The sequence below is a fragment of the Silurus aristotelis genome, assembly GCF_946808225.1.
Source record: "Silurus aristotelis genome assembly, chromosome: 13".
Classification (NCBI taxonomy): Eukaryota; Metazoa; Chordata; class Actinopteri; order Siluriformes; family Siluridae; genus Silurus; species Silurus aristotelis.
The window spans coordinates 24,474,949-24,492,448 of NC_139586.1; the positions used below are offsets into that span (position 1 = coordinate 24,474,949).

General features: G+C 41.4%; 2 protein-coding genes across 3 annotated transcripts in view; both read right to left on the reverse strand.

The window, feature by feature from the left end:
- Positions 1-272, reverse strand: part of rc3h1a (ring finger and CCCH-type domains 1a) — a 25,010-nt gene extending 24,738 nt beyond the window's left edge. Inside the window, exon 1 of one of the 2 annotated variants that reach the window (XM_083559046.1) lies at positions 100-272. The gene's annotated coding sequence lies outside the window, so the exon portion shown is untranslated. Of the gene's footprint in view, positions 1-95 lie in introns of both variants that reach the window. The other variant, XM_083559048.1, reaches the window with a different exon arrangement.
- A 605-nt stretch (positions 273-877) lies between these two features.
- Positions 878-17,500, reverse strand: part of stil (STIL centriolar assembly protein) — a 20,912-nt gene continuing 4,289 nt past the window's right edge. Inside the window, exons 7-18 of the mRNA XM_083559534.1 lie at positions 16,973-17,232; positions 16,786-16,869; positions 15,990-16,076; positions 15,514-15,658; positions 13,741-13,850; positions 12,781-12,901; positions 11,114-12,031; positions 8,311-8,452; positions 8,020-8,200; positions 6,079-6,220; positions 4,431-4,678; positions 878-1,907 (exon numbers count right to left, since the gene is read on the reverse strand). Of these exons, the coding sequence (XP_083415660.1) occupies positions 1,184-1,907; positions 4,431-4,678; positions 6,079-6,220; positions 8,020-8,200; positions 8,311-8,452; positions 11,114-12,031; positions 12,781-12,901; positions 13,741-13,850; positions 15,514-15,658; positions 15,990-16,076; positions 16,786-16,869; positions 16,973-17,232 (3,162 nt within the window). The 3' untranslated portion in view covers positions 878-1,183. The remainder of the gene's footprint in view (positions 1,908-4,430; positions 4,679-6,078; positions 6,221-8,019; positions 8,201-8,310; positions 8,453-11,113; positions 12,032-12,780; positions 12,902-13,740; positions 13,851-15,513; positions 15,659-15,989; positions 16,077-16,785; positions 16,870-16,972; positions 17,233-17,500) is intronic.

Sequence of the window (17,500 nt, forward strand, 5' to 3'; positions counted from 1 at the left end):
GCTAGGTAGCGCGAGGGACCCAAACTTATTCAAAAATAATAAATAAAACAGTACTCTGTTGAGAGGGGGGAAAAAGAATAAAATGTGGAACATACTCACAAAATGTGTGTGTGTGAAGCCGTGCCGTTCGTTCAGCGGTCTACAGGGAAATGAAGCGATTTCTGCTCGGTCACCATCGCGACGGGGTTGGACGGGCGCGCGCGCGCGCTGGACTACAGACAAGGAGCTTGGACTACGCATGCGCCATGAAGCTAACAAACAACCCCCACCCTTTCTTTCTTCCTGTGTGTGTGTGTGTGTGTGTGTGTGTGTGTTACACACGGCTCAAGTTCTTTCCTGACATCATTCCATACAGCAAGACATTTAAATAAGGGGTGAAAAAGATCACCAGAAACCTCAAGAGGAACAAGAGTGTATTGTGAGAGCAGGTTTGGTTGCTCGCAGGATGTTTTTTACTATTATTATATTATAAATTACAAATGATGTAAGTATTTAACAGAAATAGTTGAATGTACTCTTCACGCTCGAGATTAAAAAGCTGGATGGTGTGAAAGGTGTAATAATAGAAAAAAAAAATGCACACAGAGGTTTTCACTTCTCACATGCATTGAGGGCCTCACTCAAGGGCCCAAACCGTGGCAGATTGTCAGTGCTGGTGCTTGAACTCGGATTCCCAAAGCACAAATGATTCCCAAAAAACAGGATACAAAAAGAAAATCTGTATTTTAGGCTCCACGAAAAACTGAATATCAGCCAGCGGTAAATTATGACGAGCTGAAAGAAAGTCAACATGAAATCGGACTGATTTTCCAAAAAAAAAAAAATAAATGTATGCATTTCAAGACACAAAGACCAAAACCATAATAGAAGGAAAATATTTGTTTTTAAAATTCTTTAATTGATAAAATTTACTTACTCCCAACACATTAAAAAGAACAAGAATAAAGAAGTAAACATTCCTGACTGTACAATAGAAGGACGTTTCATTTGTGCCTCCTGTAAAACGTAGGTCATGTACTCACATCATTAAGACACACAGACATACACGTAAACCGAAATAATAATCTGTCCTAAAGCGTGCGTGTTCATAATAGTATAAAACATACAAAACTAAGAAGTGGTTTAAGAAATGCACGATTAAGTGATAAAAACGAAGTCTTTGAGAAATAATAATAAAAAGCATTTAAAACAGTTTAGGGAGCTGTCGCAGCCTGCTGAGGTCGAGGAAATTCCCCACAGAGTTTTGCGTTTCGGGAACTGACGCGAGTCTTTGGTTGTCTGATAAAGAGGACCGGCGCTGAGGTCGAGGATGGACTCGTTTTGGGTCGTTCTCCTTTTCTGTTTTTGTGTGCGCGAGAAGCTGCATTTTCGGCTTGAGGTCTCGTATCAGCTGACTTTGAGAGTCTTTAGTGGAAAAGAGTGGCTCAGGTTGCTTGTTATTTATATTTTTTAGAAGAAACGCGCTTTCCTTCTCTCGCCCCGTGTTTTCGGACGTTTCGAGTTGCAGGGAGCAGCCGAGCGCAGAGTCGGCCTGTGCTCTCGGTGCTCGATGGCTGCAGTCTTCCTCTTCCTCTCCACTGCTTCCTCCTTCTATCAGTCCGTATTTCTTCATGTACCTACAGGTGGCTAATGACATGTTGCTGGAGGAGAGGATGCTCAGTCCGGTGCTGCTCTTATCCAGCACGGTCCTTTCAAAAAGCAGTGCGCTGGGGTTAGAGCGAGCTCCGGGAGACTGGCCTCCCAGCGAGAGGCGGGACAGCTGAGTGTCACTCAGGTACTTCAGAGCAATGGCGTTGGCTTCTAGACTTAAATCCACGCCGCCACTCAGCCCCCAGACACTGGAGCCCACCGGCTCGGAGAGCGTCAGCCTCGGGATCACCGCAGCAGGGTTTATCCATGCCAGCGTGCTGAACACAAATGCAGTGGATTAATATTCTAATATTTCACAGAGGTTTAAAAAAGCATTTAAATATTAACGATGGTGGGATGAAGTCACAGTTATTACTAAAGTATCCTTTATACAAGACAAATTGATGACTTAATAGCACTGAGGGACAGTTTGGTTCTGTTTTTAGCTGAATATTACAGCGTATGGGTTTTTTTTAGGTTCACACATTCATCCCTAAAGAGTAAAGTCTGCATTACAAAGCTTCACGTGCTTCATTTGCATAAAACAGAAGCACTGAAGCAAAATGGGAAGTGGAATTAAATACACACATACACTATATCTCAGAAGCGAGTACAGTTATTTAGACAATAATGGCTGCATGTTGAGTTATTTTTAGAGCACAGTAAATCTGTACTGTTTTACAAGCTGCACACTGACTACTCTAAAATATATCCAATTTTCATTTCTATAGTTTTGTCTCTTGAGAAGATAAGACTGTTGCTGAACTGTGAGGGGTGTACTCACTTTTGAGAGATACTGTACATGATATATATACAGTGGGTACGGAAAGTATTCAGACCCCCTTAAATTTTTCACTCTGTTATATTGCAGCCATTTGCTAAAATCATTTAGGTTCATTCTTCTTCCTCATGAATGTACACATAGCACCCCATATTGACAGAAAAACACAGAATTGTTGACATTGTTGCAGATTTATTAAAAAAGAAAAACTGAAATATCACATGGTCCTAAGTATTCAGACCCTTTGCTGTGACACTCATATTTAACTCAGGTGCTTTCCATTTCTTCTGATCATCCTTGAGATGGTTCTACACCTTCATTTGAGTCCAGGTGTGTTTGATTATACTGATTGGACTTGATTAGGAAAGCCACACACCTGTCTATATAAGACCTTCCAGATCACAATGCATGTCAGAGCAAATGAGAATCATGAGGTCAAAGGAACTGCCTGAAGAGCTCAGAGACAGAATTGTGGCAAGGCACAGATCTGGCCAAGGTTCCAAAAAGATTTCTGCTGCACTTAAGGTTCCTAAGAGCACAGTGGCCTCCATAATCCTTAAATGGAAGACGTTTGGGACGACCAGAACCCTTCCTAGAGCTGGCCGTCCGGCCAAACTGAGCTATCGGGGGAGAAGAGCCTTGGTAAAAGAGGTAAAGAAGAACCCAAAGATCACTGTGGCTGAGCTCCAGAGATGCAGTCAGGAGATGGGAGAAAGTTGTAGAAAGTCAACCATCACTGCAGCCCTCCACCAGTCGGGGCTTTATGGCAGAGTGGCCCGACGGAAGCCTCTCCTCAGTGTAAGACACATGAAAGCCCGCATGGATTTTGCTAAAAAACACCTGAAGGACTCCAAGATGGTGAGAAATAAGATTCTCTGGTCTGATGAGACCAAAATAGAACTTTTTGGCCTTAATTCTAAGCGGTATGTGTGGAGAAAACCAGGCACTGCTCATCACCTGTCCAATACAGTCCCAAGAGTGAAGCATGGTGGTGGCAGCATCATGCTGTGGGGGTGTTTTTCAGCTGCAGGGACAGGACGACTGGTTGCAATCGAGGGAAAGATGAATGCGGCCAAGTACAGGGATATCCTGGACAAAAACCTTCTCCAGAGTGCTCTGGACCTCAGACTGGGCCGAAGGTTTACCTTCCAACAAGACAATGACCCTAAGCACACAGTTAAAATAACGAAGGAGTGGCTTCACAACAACTCCGTGACTGTTCTTGAATGGCCCAGCCAGAGCCCTGACTTAAACCCAATTGAGCATCTCTGGAAAAACCTAAAAATGGCTGTCCACCAACGTTTACCATCCAACCTGACAGAACTGGAGAGGACCTGCAAGGAGGAATGGCAGAGGATCCCCAAATCCAGGTGTGAAAGACTTGTTGCATCTTTCCCAAAAAGACTCCTGGCTGTATTAGATCAAAAGGGGGCTTCTACTAAATACTGAGCAAAGGGTCTGAATACTTAGGACCATGTGATATTTCAGTTTTTCTTTTTTAATAAATCTGCAACAATGTCAACAATTCTGTGTTTTTCTGTCAGTATGGGGTGCTATGTGTACATTCATGAGGAAGAAGAATGAACCTAAATGATTTTAGCAAATGGCTGCAATATAACAAAGAGTGAAACATTTAAGGGGGTCTGAATACTTTCCGTACCCACTGTATATGCATGATTTTTAGTCAACAGCACTGAATTCAAAGCTATTGGCAGTAAATTAAAGACATTCCTGTAAACATTCACAATGTGTTATAGCATGTATATTGTTTTATTACATATGAGAATTTGAATAACTTATCTAATTAAACCTCTGATTCACACACTCTGAATTTGTGTGTCTAATTGTTTTGCTCACACTGTTTGAACTGGTTATTAATGTCAGGTGACTTCAGCGACTTCACAACACCCCAGTAACTGTCCATCGTTCCTATGCTGATGGGTTCATTAGGACCATACGGTGACATGTTAAACTACCGTGTGAGCGTCAGAGAAGACACGGCACAGGATGGTTTAAGTACCTGGCGCTCTCCACAGTGGTGTGGTTGGACCTTCCTGTATTGAGCTCCATGTTGACCCCGAGGTTCAGCAGCTGTTTCAGTGTAGCACTGAACACCCGGTCCTCCTCTACACCCTCATTCTGCTCCTTGACTGCAGGTTTCTCTGGAGGGGAATTCCCAGGAGACAGACTGGGACGAGGACTCCGAACATCTCGCTCGCTTGTCTCTTCTTCGGTTACACTGTCCTGGAGACGGCTTTTTACTTGACCCTGTAAAAAAGGAAAAAAAAATGTAAATTATACACACATTCCAGCAACCTTTGTAGTATATCTTCTCAAGGGACACAACTATAGAATTGAAACTTGGATATATTTTAGTCAATGTGCAGCAGTACACATTTACTGTCCTCTCGAAATAACTCAATATACAGCCATTATTGTCTGAACATCTGGCAAGAAAAGTGAGTACACCCTAAGTGATAACAGCTGTATATCGTGTAACCATGTAAAGCCACATGTCCTATTCATCATGTTTTTGTTTGCTTGAGTACAATTCTCTCATACTGACCACTGGATCTTCAACATGGCACCTCATGGCAAAGACCTCTGAGAATTCGAGAAGTGGAATTGTTGCTCTCCACAAAGATGACCAGGCTATAAGAAGATCGGTAAGACCCTGAAACCGAGTTACAGTACAGTTGCCAGGGTCATACAGAGGTTTTTCCAAGACCAGACCTCACAAGGGTCCATCAAAGACGCGGAGTCCTCGTGCTGTGCGTCAGGTGCAGAAGCTGCTTCAAAAAACAGACGTACGAGTGCTGCAGCATTGCTTTAGAGGTCGCAGAAGCAGAAGGTCTTCTTGTCGTTGCAGCGCAGTTCGTTTTGCATCTCGAATTTTTCCAATTACTTTCAAACCTTTACAAAAATGTCTTTATGCTCCATGTTGAATATGGTTTCACTAATAACCATACATTTGCAGAAAGCATGCATATTTGCGCATGCTGATTAGAGTATGAAAAACAAAGTATTAATTTAGGGTACGTTTAGAACAGAGAAATGTGTGAGAAATCACGACAATCATGTGATTAAATTATACACGCTCATATATAAACGTCTGAGAATGTCTCAAGCTATAATTCCAGACTATACAAATGATAGGGGGATAGAAAGATGGAGAAATAGAGATCTTAACTAAAGTTTGTTGACTGTAGTGTGGTGAGCCGTCTTACACCCCAGAGATCCCTCATTTTGACTTTTTAGTCGTTGCTGCGACATTTTAAAGAACAGGAAAGTAAAAAAGCGGAAATAACGCAGGTCGAATGCTTTCTGTCCCACCAAACTAATCCAGATCTGGAAAATCACTCGAATCCAATTCCATACTGTTTCATACTTTTCCCAAAAGGAGCAGGAACGCTGGGGCTTAAGAATGGATGGACATTCGGTGCCACCCAGATGAGGATGGGTTTCCTTTTGTGTCGTGTTCCTCTTAAGGTTTCTTCCTCATGCCACAGTCACCACTGGCTCACTCCTTCCTTACATATAAGGACTGATTTATGAATGTAAACCTTATATTTGTGATCTGTTTAATTCTGTAAAGCTGCTTTGGGACAATGTGCACTGTAAAAACAGGGCTATGCAAATACAATTGAATTAAAAATAATAGATCTTACCAGTAACTCCTGATAAAACTGCTGACTGGGTGTTTCTCCATTTAGAGGGAAGTCCTCCTTGTCATGAGACCGAGAGCTATAATACATGCTCGCACTTTCTCCCAGCACAGGACTCTCTAAAGAGACGGCTACATCCGATGCGCTAGGGAAAAGGAAGGAGAGAAAAAAAGAGAGTGAGAGAGATAGAGAGAGAGAGAAACAAACTCTTCCTTAATAACAACAGAGTTCTGAAAGTTCAGAATTAAATACAAATAACTTTCTTTTCGGCTTCTCCCGTTAGGGGTCGCCACAGCGGATCCTCCGCACGTTTGATTTGGCACATGTTTTACGCTGGATGCCCTTCCTAACGCAACCCTCCCCAATTTATCCGGGCTTGGGACCGGCACTAAGAGTGGCTGGGGATGGTTCCCTGACCGGGAATCGAACCCGGGTCGCAGCGGTGGGAGCGCTGCATCTTAACCACTAGACCACCAGGGGACCTTCAGAATTAAATACAAATAATGGAAATAAAAGATCAGAGAGTACATCAAATACCCGACTTCTAAAAAAGCTTATTCCATCCTGTTATCGTTTCTATGGTAATAACTGATTCACTGATATGGGAACATTTTCTGTAAGATGGAGATGTTTATTGAATATTTATAGGCACTGTTTATGGTGTAAACAAAATAAATAAATAAATAAATTTAAGGCATTTGGCAGATGCCCTTATCCTGTGCGATTTACAACAGAGGGTTAGGGGCCTTTCTCAAGGGCCCGGCAGTGGCAGCTTGCTGTTGCTGAGATTTAAACTCGTGGCTTTCTGATCCAAAGTCCAAAGCCTTAACCACTGAGCGACGACCTCCACCTCCTGTGCATTATTTTTTATAATTAAATTAATGATTTAGTAATAAAAGCTGCTATAATATTTAGTTTATAGCTGCTATAATGTAAGCGAACCAGAGAACGAATCAAATACAAGAATAAAAATACCAAACGTGATGTAGAAGGTGGGAGCTCAGTGGATAAGAAATTGGAGTCTGGATGGGAAGGTCACAAGTTCAAATCTCAGCATCTCGAATTTGCCACTGCTGGGCCCTTGAGAAAGGCCCTTCAGCCTCAATTGCTCAGCTGTAAGTTACTCTGGATATTGGTGGTCTTCTGAACACCATAAATGTAAATATAATGCAATGGCGCCCCCATGTGCGATACCCCTATGCACTGCATACTGCACTTTTGCACCTCTGATTTCTCAAAATTCTTAGTTTCTTTCTATGCATCAATAACAATTACGTTTGCGCTTAATTAATAATTAAATCATATATATAATAGTTACATTATTATTACTATATCATAATTTATTATTATTGTGTTTAGTTGTGCGTGTGGCTCACCGCCATATGGGGGGGAATCCAAACTCATCAGGTTCTGTTGTCAGAATTACACTTATGACCAAAAGTATTGGGACACCTGACCTTTCCTGTATAGGATGCCTTTGAATGTGGTATGATAAAAATTTTGCGTTCACTTGAACTTGAAAACCCAAATCTGTTCCAGCAGGGCGACGCCCCTGTAAACAAAGCGAGCTCCATGAATGTTAGACCATGCCGGGGAGTTTTTGGTGAAGATCTGTTGTTAAATGTGACAGATAAACGGATTGAGACATGCTGTACTGAAACCTGTACCTTTAGTAAGTGGTATCATAGTGAGAACGGTAACTCCACTTCCTCTCCCCACCCTGTCCTTTACTGATTCGTTTCCAGCTACAGTATTATTTCCCCATTGGGTCAAACACCAATAACACCACACACAGTGTACAATTTAGCCCAAAAAAGCTACTTAAGTACAGTAACCAATTCCATTTACTTTCTTACAGTCCACCACTGAGCAAATGCCATGAATGTAAATGTACAGCATGGACATTTCAGGAAGACGGTTTAGGAAGTTCAGGAGATGGTTTACTTGTGCCGTGGTGATGAGACCGAGTGCCTGGGGGTCGCAGGACTCGGTTCCTCCCTGTTCTTGTGGACCGGCTCTGAACAGAGTCTGGAGGACCCTGTGCTGTTAGTATCAGAGTGACAATCGAGCGTCTGCGCGTCGAGCATTGAGTTTTGATCGGGGGCACTCCAGAACAAACTGGCACCTGTGAGAACATTTGAAACACATTAAGCTTGGGATTTGATCATAGAGGGTATAGTGAGAAAACACAAAAGGATGAAATCAAGCTTTTTTTTATCTTCTTCTCCTGTGCACCTGTTTCTACTGCGATGCTCACGCTCGTCTTCTTTACAGGCTCAGAAAGCACTGAAGTCTGAATGGCCTGCTCCTGAGGATCCTCTGGAGATGCTTGTGCCGGCTCCGAGACCTTGGTCTGGGCATCAAGAAGTTTCTGGATCTGAGAGAGATAAAATAAAATAAAGCCTGTGAACAGGCAGAATGCGGTTTGGATGTATTTCACAGGAACAAATGAAAAACTCAAGATAAATCTGTCAAAACAAATGTATTGGTCATTATTTTGCCGATAGAAGCTTATTTAAAGAGCGATTGTCGACAGAGAGGTCAGAAATTGAAGTCATGACCAATAATAAAAAAAAAAAATAGTCCATGTTTCAATGGAGATGTGTTTTAAGACAAATTATATTTGGGAAACTCACGATTTTCCTGAAAGCAAAACGTTTCAAATTTCCTTACCTGTATATTTTGTGAGAAATCTTTGATAGACGATGGCTTGCTGTTGTGACTTTCTTTAGATGACATAACCCAGCATTTTATTATGATTTTTAATTTAATTTATTATGCTAGATAAGTTTAATATTTTGTTAGGCACCAATCAGACAAATGAGCATTAGTGTTTCGCCACTAGAGGCCGCTCACGTAATGACAGAGGGCCGAAAGCCGCAAAATCGGTATGGATTTTGCCGATAGTTCCAGCAATCAACTATCGATGACGATTAATCTACAAAATACTCTTTCGCTCATGAAATTATTAATATTCAGAATGTTCCTGATGACAGCAAAACACTCCTCAAATTTCCTTATAGATTTTTTTGTGAATTTTTTGATTATTAAAGAAAGTCAGGGTGATTTAGCTCTGTTTCTGTACAATAGCCTGGGATTATTCTCCTAGAACACCATGCCTTCAAATGATTCCTACCTTACTTATTAGGCAGAATGTAAACGCATTAGGGGCGTAACTGTACAGTAAAAAACCCTATTGTACGAGCAACTAACAGTACGAGCAAACGAAGATACGAGCCACCAAAATATTACTCTATTTTGCGAGCAAATTTCATTAGCAAACCCACGCTGCCGGTTCCCCGCTTTCGGGTAGCATCAGTCGCTTAGTTGATCTCGTGTCCCTCGGTCGCTTTCGTTGTTCAGTGCAGCAAAAACTTTATTTCGCTAGAAATCTTGAAAAATGTCTCCCAAAAAATTGGTGGTGGAAAAAAGAAAGTAAATAGAATTACCATTGAAACCAAGAATGAAATAGGTGAAAAGTACGAGCGTGGTGTGCGTATGTCAGCAGTATAGGGTGTCTAGCGCTACCATAAGCACCATAGTGAGGAATAAAGAGAGGGTCAAGAGAAGGAGATTCTCCTTCCATTTAACTTCCTTCCTCTCTCACCATCAACCACCATCTCAAAATCAGTTCAAACGTACAGTACAGACCAAAAGTTTGGACACACCTTCTCATTCAAAGAGTTTTCTTTATTTTCATGACTATGAAAATTGTAGAGTCACACTGAAGGCATCAAGGGCTATTTGACCAAGAAGGAGAGTGATGGGGTGCTGCGCCAGATGACCTGGCCTCCACAGTCACCGGACCTGAACCCAATCGAGATGGTTTAGGGGTGAGCTGGACCGCAGAGTGAAGGCAAAAGGGCCAACAAGTGGCAAGCATCTCTCGGGGAACTCCTTCAAGACTGTTGGAAGACCATTTCAGGTGACTACCTCTTGAAGCTCATCAAGAGAATGCCAAGAGTGTGCAAAGCAGTAATCAAAGCAAAAGGTAGCTACTTTGAAGAACCTACAATATGACATTTTTCAGTTGTTTCACACTTTTTTGTTATGTATATAATTCCATATATAATTCCACGTGTGTTAATTTATAGTTTTGATGCCTTCAGTGTGAAGCTACAATTTTCATAGTCATGCAAATAAAGAAAACTCTTTGAATGAGAAGGTGTGCCCAAACTTTTGGTCTGTACTGTACGAGCAAATGGACCTACGAGCAATTTTTACGAACAAATTATGCTCGTACAACAGGGTTTTACAGTACACAATTCACGGTTCGGTACGTACCTCAGTTTTTAAATCGCGCTTCGGTTCAATTTCGGTACAGTTTAGGGGGGAAGAAATAATAAATAAATAAATATATATATATAAATAAATAAAAAATTGTCGTTTAATACTAACAGTTTATTATTATTAATATGTGAACATTAACAGTTAAAATATTTTGGTTAAATAATAAAAAAATATTTTATAAACAAAAAAAAAAAATTTATAGAATATAATAAATTATTCAATTTAATCCATGCAATTAATCTAGCAATGATTAAATGGGAAAATGTAATTGTTTACATTTGTTAGACCCTATTTGAGAAATAGAGATGTGTATGCAAGTGTGTCTAGAAAATGTGACGTTAAATGTAAAACTCCAAGATATGATCTACTTTAACTGTTTTCAGCACCTTTTAACAAATGTCTTCATTTCTTCCATCCTTCATTCATTCACTCCCTCCCTCAATATGCAGAATTTTCTCCTTTAAAGAGAAATTCTTGAAGCTGTACATAAAACGCTAAAAAATAAAGTGGCTGCTATTTTGCAGGCAAGTGTGTAGCCACAGTGACACTACGCCAAGTCTTGTTTCTTTTTATACCCCTGGCATTGTTGTGTATATTTAATAATAATAATAATAAAAAATGTGTTCAAAGTGCGAGACGGAGACAAAAATGAGAGAACTCTGATTTTAACTCCGAATGCACTGCTTTTTACGTTCGGAACCGAAACACCTAAAATACACGCGTGTTAAATCTTATATCCACAACAAACCTGAGCCTGCAGTTGCTTCAGCTGGCGGTCCTGCTCCATCAGCATTCTGTAGGCATCAGCAGGAAGAAGGCCGTCTCCAGTGGGACCAGGTTGACGTTGGCAGCACTGGGCCTGGCACATGGGTGCAGTCTGGTCCAGAGCTCCAGGACAGGGGTTGGGAACGTGTGGCACGTGTGAGGGAGAGAAGTGAAGGGGAATGCCAGCATGGCACACGGGGCTCTTAGCAGGGGACACGCGGCACCCCAAAGGAAGTGCAGGCCTGGTAGGGGAGAGACAACATTCTCGATGTGAACTTCCTTCAGGAGGACAATGCACAGGGGGAGACTGAGATCCCTGCCAGGTGTTGCCCTGGTACACAGCTGTGTGGGAATGATGAGCAGGGCAGCAGCTGCAGGCCGGTTTGAAAGCCGGGGTGCTGTGGAAGACCATGTGCTGAGAAGGGAGCAGAGATGTCTGCTCTGAACCGATGGACACCTTTTTGCTCTTTTGGTTTGGGGGAGTTGGGTGGCCAGATCTCTGCGTGTGCTCATGCAGCGAGTCGTTTGGGGATGAACCAGGCTTGGGTGAAGAAGACGAAGACAAGAGAGATGATGATGGCGTGAAGCCAGTGCTCGATCTTCGGCTCACAGAGGGACCGGAGTTCCTGCACACCGAGTGGTGACCGATGGTGGACTGAGTTCTATTGAGCTTGGGCTGAGATAACACTGGGGTCAGAGGTCTCCTGATGGGTGGAGGGCCAGACATGACATTCTGAGCAGGTGGTCGCGGTGCAGGGTGCGAGGGGGAAGTATTGCTGTTCGAGCTCCTAAGTGGAGGATGAGCAAATGTGTGCTCATGGGATTCCATGACCTTCCCATCAAGGAAACTGCCATCCAAAACCATAGAGAGTTCTGGAACAGAAGGCTGGACTTGTCTCATCTATAGAAAGAATTATAATAATACAGGCTGCATTAATGTGTGCAAAAGGATGTATCCGCATATCAGAAGATGAGATTATATAAATTCTTATGGCATGAGACCATCAGTTTCTTTTGCAGAACTTTTTTCTTTTTTATAGGGCATTGAATTCTCCTGTACAATAAATTTGATGTTTCTCACTATACTAGAAGTTTCACTGTCATTGTGGTTGGTGGCTGTGTGAGTTTTTTATGTAAAACAAAAAACAGTGCCTTGCCTCAAAAAACACCGGCTTCACGGTAACATTTACGCTGTTCGCAGACGTCCTTATCCAGAGCAACATACAATTAACTCATTTACACCACTGAGAGGTTGATGGATAGAAGCCCTGCTCCAAGGCTCAGGAGTGGAAGCTTTAGCGATGCTGGGATTTGAACTGATAACCTTTTTCATATCCTATTTATTTCAGCCACGGGCTGCGACTGAACTTTGATGTCTGTATTTAATATATTGTAATAGAAATTGCACCAGTATTGATATAAGGTTGAGATCACCCCTCACCACCTCCAAAGTGTGCGAGCGTGGTGTAAATTAAATCCTATAACAAACCCCAAACAGCAATTAGATTTGGTGAAGAAACGTAGTTTTGGAACCGAAGCAGCTTCCTTGTATATACTCTCTCATAGCAAACAAAAATATGTGAAAGAAATGAACAGTGAAATTCTTGAGCTTAAAATATCCGACAGAGGGCTGTGTGAGAGCGGTCAGACCTGCTGATTGATGGGGTGAGGATTAGGGGACGGCCGAGGAGAAAGGTCTTCATCTTCCACTCCGGAATCATGGTCACTGATGGACACTTTATTCGGAACGGCGGCAGCTGATGATGCAGCTCTGATGGAGACAAGAGACAATATATTCATTGCTATCTGAGATGCCTGAGGAATATTGTTCAGAAGATGATGTGAAATCATCGTATTGCATTTCCTTTTCAAGTCAAGATTTTTAATTCCACTTATATGAAGACAGCAACATCATATATGTACATTTGCATTTAATTGTCATTTACTGTCAGCTTTTGTTTTCGCTTCTTTTAAAGCTAGAGGTCGACCGATACATCAGTATTGCCGATTAACCGGCACCAATAGTTGATAGCTGGAACTATCGGCAAAAAGCCATACCGGTAGTTTTTCCGGGTGGCGTCCAGCTAAGAAGGTCCGCTGTCATTTGCTTTTACACTATATTATATAAAAAATTAAGGCATTTATTGATTACACAATTTTATTTCATCCTGAATATATTCATATTTATTTAATTTAGCACATTTTAATGATTCAGTACCATTTTATTGTTTCAATTAAGTTCAGTACTATTTTACATGAAGTGAAGATTGATTTTTTTTTTTTTATAATCGGTTATCAGGAAGTATGATCCAACCTAGCTATCGGTTCTTAAACCCAACTCGGTTCATTGAGTAGAGTATTAATATTACTATTGGGGGGGGGGGGGGGGGGGCACATTCGTACAAACACAATCAAATATAATTATTTAATTGTTCAATTAAATAGAATATATTGGTATTTTTATTAAAAAAAAATTAAATAAACTACATTAAACCAGTGATTTGCTGCTGCATTTCTTCTTGAGCTACCATCCGGGGAAAAAAAAAAATTAACCAATACCTCGTGACCAATAAGAACTTATAAAAGAAAGAATAGTAAAGGCCACTGTACCTCTGTAATGCTGAACGAGAAAGCGCCTCTTTAAAGAGCTCAGTATCCTGATTCTGGCTCTCGGCACTGAGCTCAAAGCGCAGCGAACGTCCCTCTGCTGGCTCCACATTCTACACACACACACACACACACACACACGATCTAGGATCATACAATATAGCATGTTTTCTTTACCTTTACAATGCAGTGGACTACAGATATAAACGTGTGCTGTATTATGAGCAAACACACCTCACACACACCTCACACACACCTCACCACACACCTCACCACACACACCACACACACACACCACACACACACACCACACACACACACCACACACACACACCACACACACACACCACACACACCACACACAGGCCATAAAACCCTTCATTTTTTGTCACTTAGAGTTTGTCTTCTCAAGATTTGACATGTCCAGCTGATTTCGTTTGATTTGCCAACATGTTTGATACAAAACGTTTTTAGACGTTATCTTTGTGTCATGTTCTGTACATCTTGACTTTCAAATGTTAAGCAGGACTATTTCCAAACTAGGACTGGTTCTGGAAAGACACTTCAGTGGATTTAAAATCAGGCTTAAGTAGTACAAATTCATCCTAAAGTCCACATTCATTTTGCCTTTTTCCTGCATTACCCTGTGTTTCAGCCTCTAGATGGCGCACTCCAAACGCTACCAATCTTTGTTAAAGCAGAGTCTATCCACTCTACTCACAGATATTCTTCACAGCTGCTATTGCATTGATACTTAAACAATGAAAAGTCTACAGCAAGTGTGCAGCTAAAGATTTTTCACTGGAGCCTGATTGAAAAGCGATACATCTTTTTTCCAAGATACCGTTACGGTTTTAAAAGAATAGGAGGAGATCAGACGACACTTTCCCGCCGAGCATACTATATACACCAGCAACCAGTCCATGGCAAGAAACGCTGCTCAGAGGTTAGCAGTTCATTTCTTAGGCTCAGCTAAACAGGCCAGCAAGCCTTTCTGTTCGAAGGAAAGTTTTTTGCAATAAAGGGTGACCAGCAACACTGTTCCTATTTATTAAATGCAGGACTGCAAGTTTGTTTAGTCTCCGCCTCAGACATTTGAGGGCATTATTATTATTTAAACTTGAGTTTAAACCTGAGTTAGCTCAGAGTCACTGCGGCGACTCACACGTACCGGAAATACGATTTGTTTTGCGCGTGCATTAAAAACGTTAAACAATCCATCACGCTAGCGCTATCGATTCTTTAGCGTTTTATGTCCAGCTTCAAGAATTTTAACAATTCTTCATATTGAGGGAGTAAATGAATGATGGATGGAAGGAAAGACATTAGTTACAATATGCTGAAATAATCAGAACAGTTAAGTGGAGCATATATTTAAAAAATTATATATTAAATGTACAATTTCACACCCAAATGGGGTCTAACAAAAGTAAACTAAAAATTTGTCCCATTTAATTGTGGGCCAATTTATTTAATTACTCAATTTAAATCAATATAAAAGTGTATTGCATTAATTACTTTTATTCCATTTTATTTTTATTAAATGTTTTTTATAATATATATATATAATTTTTTTTTTCCCTGTGTACCGTTACACCCCTATCAAGCAGTGAATCTTTAAACATTTAAAGAAGTGTGTTTTTGGAATATTAAATTTTGCCCTTATTTGATGAAAAGACAAAAGCTATAAATCACTATATAGATATTTATCTTTCAGCGTGACGAGTCTTTTCTCTACCCGGCAATTCTTTCGTTCGTATCTCATAGTGAGCAGACCTTGTACATCGTGAGGGATTCCGTGCTGGTGAGCAGCTGAAATCTCATGTCCTTCGGCGCCCGCAGCCTGCACTGGTAAAACTCGGGATCGCGGTGAGTTAGAGAGTACAGGACCACCAGGAACGCATCGTCCTCAGACATCACTCTGATAAAGACATTAGTGCGGCTTTGTTATTCAGGACACAACAGACTACTACGAAAATTGTTCACAACAATGCACGAGTATTTAAAAAAAACATTTCCTTCACCTTTCGAAATTGTAACCATTTAACAATTTTTTTTTTATAAAATCAATACACTTGGATATTCATTTAAGCTTATTTATTCATTTAGGACCACAATTGTTTGGAATCACTGCCAAACTTCATTAATAAAAGATAAAATATATGTTTTACAGTACAGAAAATAAAGATCCTCGACAGCAGTAAAACTCGGGAGCAGTAATTACCAGATGAACAGATTGCCACAGCGCTCACCTGTCGTGGAGGGAGGAGCTATACAGGTATCTCAGACACCACGCCCACACCACCGGGTTCTGGATGTGAGTCACGCCACTTAACCATCTGCCACATCGGACAAAAAGGGGGAGGGGAAATTATTATTTTTTTTTTTTTTAAATACACCACCAACCATTACTATCCAACTACACAACAGCGACTAATCCCCCATGAGGGTTTAGGTCAAGATGGGATTTGCCGAGTACAGATTGAATTACCGACGCGGTGGGATTAAAACGTGAACCGAATTTGCCAAGTAAACCGTCAAAAGCTTTAGCTTACCATATAACTAAAAACACCACCTGCTCGATTTAATGCCCGTTTCCTGTTATAATAACCTCCACTCTTCTGGGAAGATGTTCCACTAGACATTGCTTGTAGAGATTTGTGCTTAGCCACAAAGGTGTTGGCAAAATCAGGTAGTGATGTAGGTGAGGTAAAGATGTTTGGGGTGCGGTCAGTGTCCCAATTCATCCCAAAGGTGCTCAGTAGGATTGGGGTCAGCAGTTTAGGAGGCCAATGAAGATCTTCCTCTCCAACCCATGGAAACCATACCAAGAGTGTACCAAAAATATCTTCCCAGAAGAGTGGAGCAGCAAATATGGATAAAATGTGCAATGGAAGTCAAAAAGCACGTACCAAACTTATGGTCAGGTGTCCATATAGCGTATGAAACACGTGTATTAACACATTACACCTCGCGAATAACTGCCCCACTGGAGAGTCAAGACCTCATTACATAACCTGTGGAGGGGAAAAAAAATGCAACACTTACACTCCAACAAGAGGAAGAGTGTAGACCTTCGGATCCGACTCCAGGATGAGGAGCAGTTTGCGGGTTTGGTCCATAGTCAGGAACCTAAACAGCGAATCAAATCAAATCTCACACAAATCTCCACAAACACACTCTAGAATCTACTGGAACATCTCAGAAGAGTGGAGGTGTGTGTGTGTTCACACACCCTCGTTTCCTCGCATTAGAGTGGGAGTGTAGAGACTGTGCCATGCTGGCCGGGCTGCTCAGGTTCCTGGCCAGTGCGGTGGGGATGACCGGCAGCACACGAACAGGGAAGGCCTCCATTGAGCTGGCCAACGTCACGCCAGACCACTGGAGGCTGAAGCTCAGCCGGTCCATGTTCTCAACGCAGCTGAGACGCACACGCAGACTCATCAGCTTCCACAGCTCCATCGCCTCTCTGCTGCTGCACGAATGCTCCAACATCTGACGGAGCAGAGATCAGGACATGAACAGGAGGAGGAGAACAAACACTAAAGCATGGAACAGGGGGAATCTTCATCACTGCATCATCATCATTACTGCATAGCGAAAACAAATCCTCATTATTAATAAAAATAAAAAAAAATTTCAAAGAAAAGCAAATGACTTGTTTATTTAAAGAGACCCGCCTCATTTTCATTTATTTAGTATCACTCTCTAATAAAAAAAAAAATAAAAAACACATCAGATTACTCAATTACTAAAATTATCA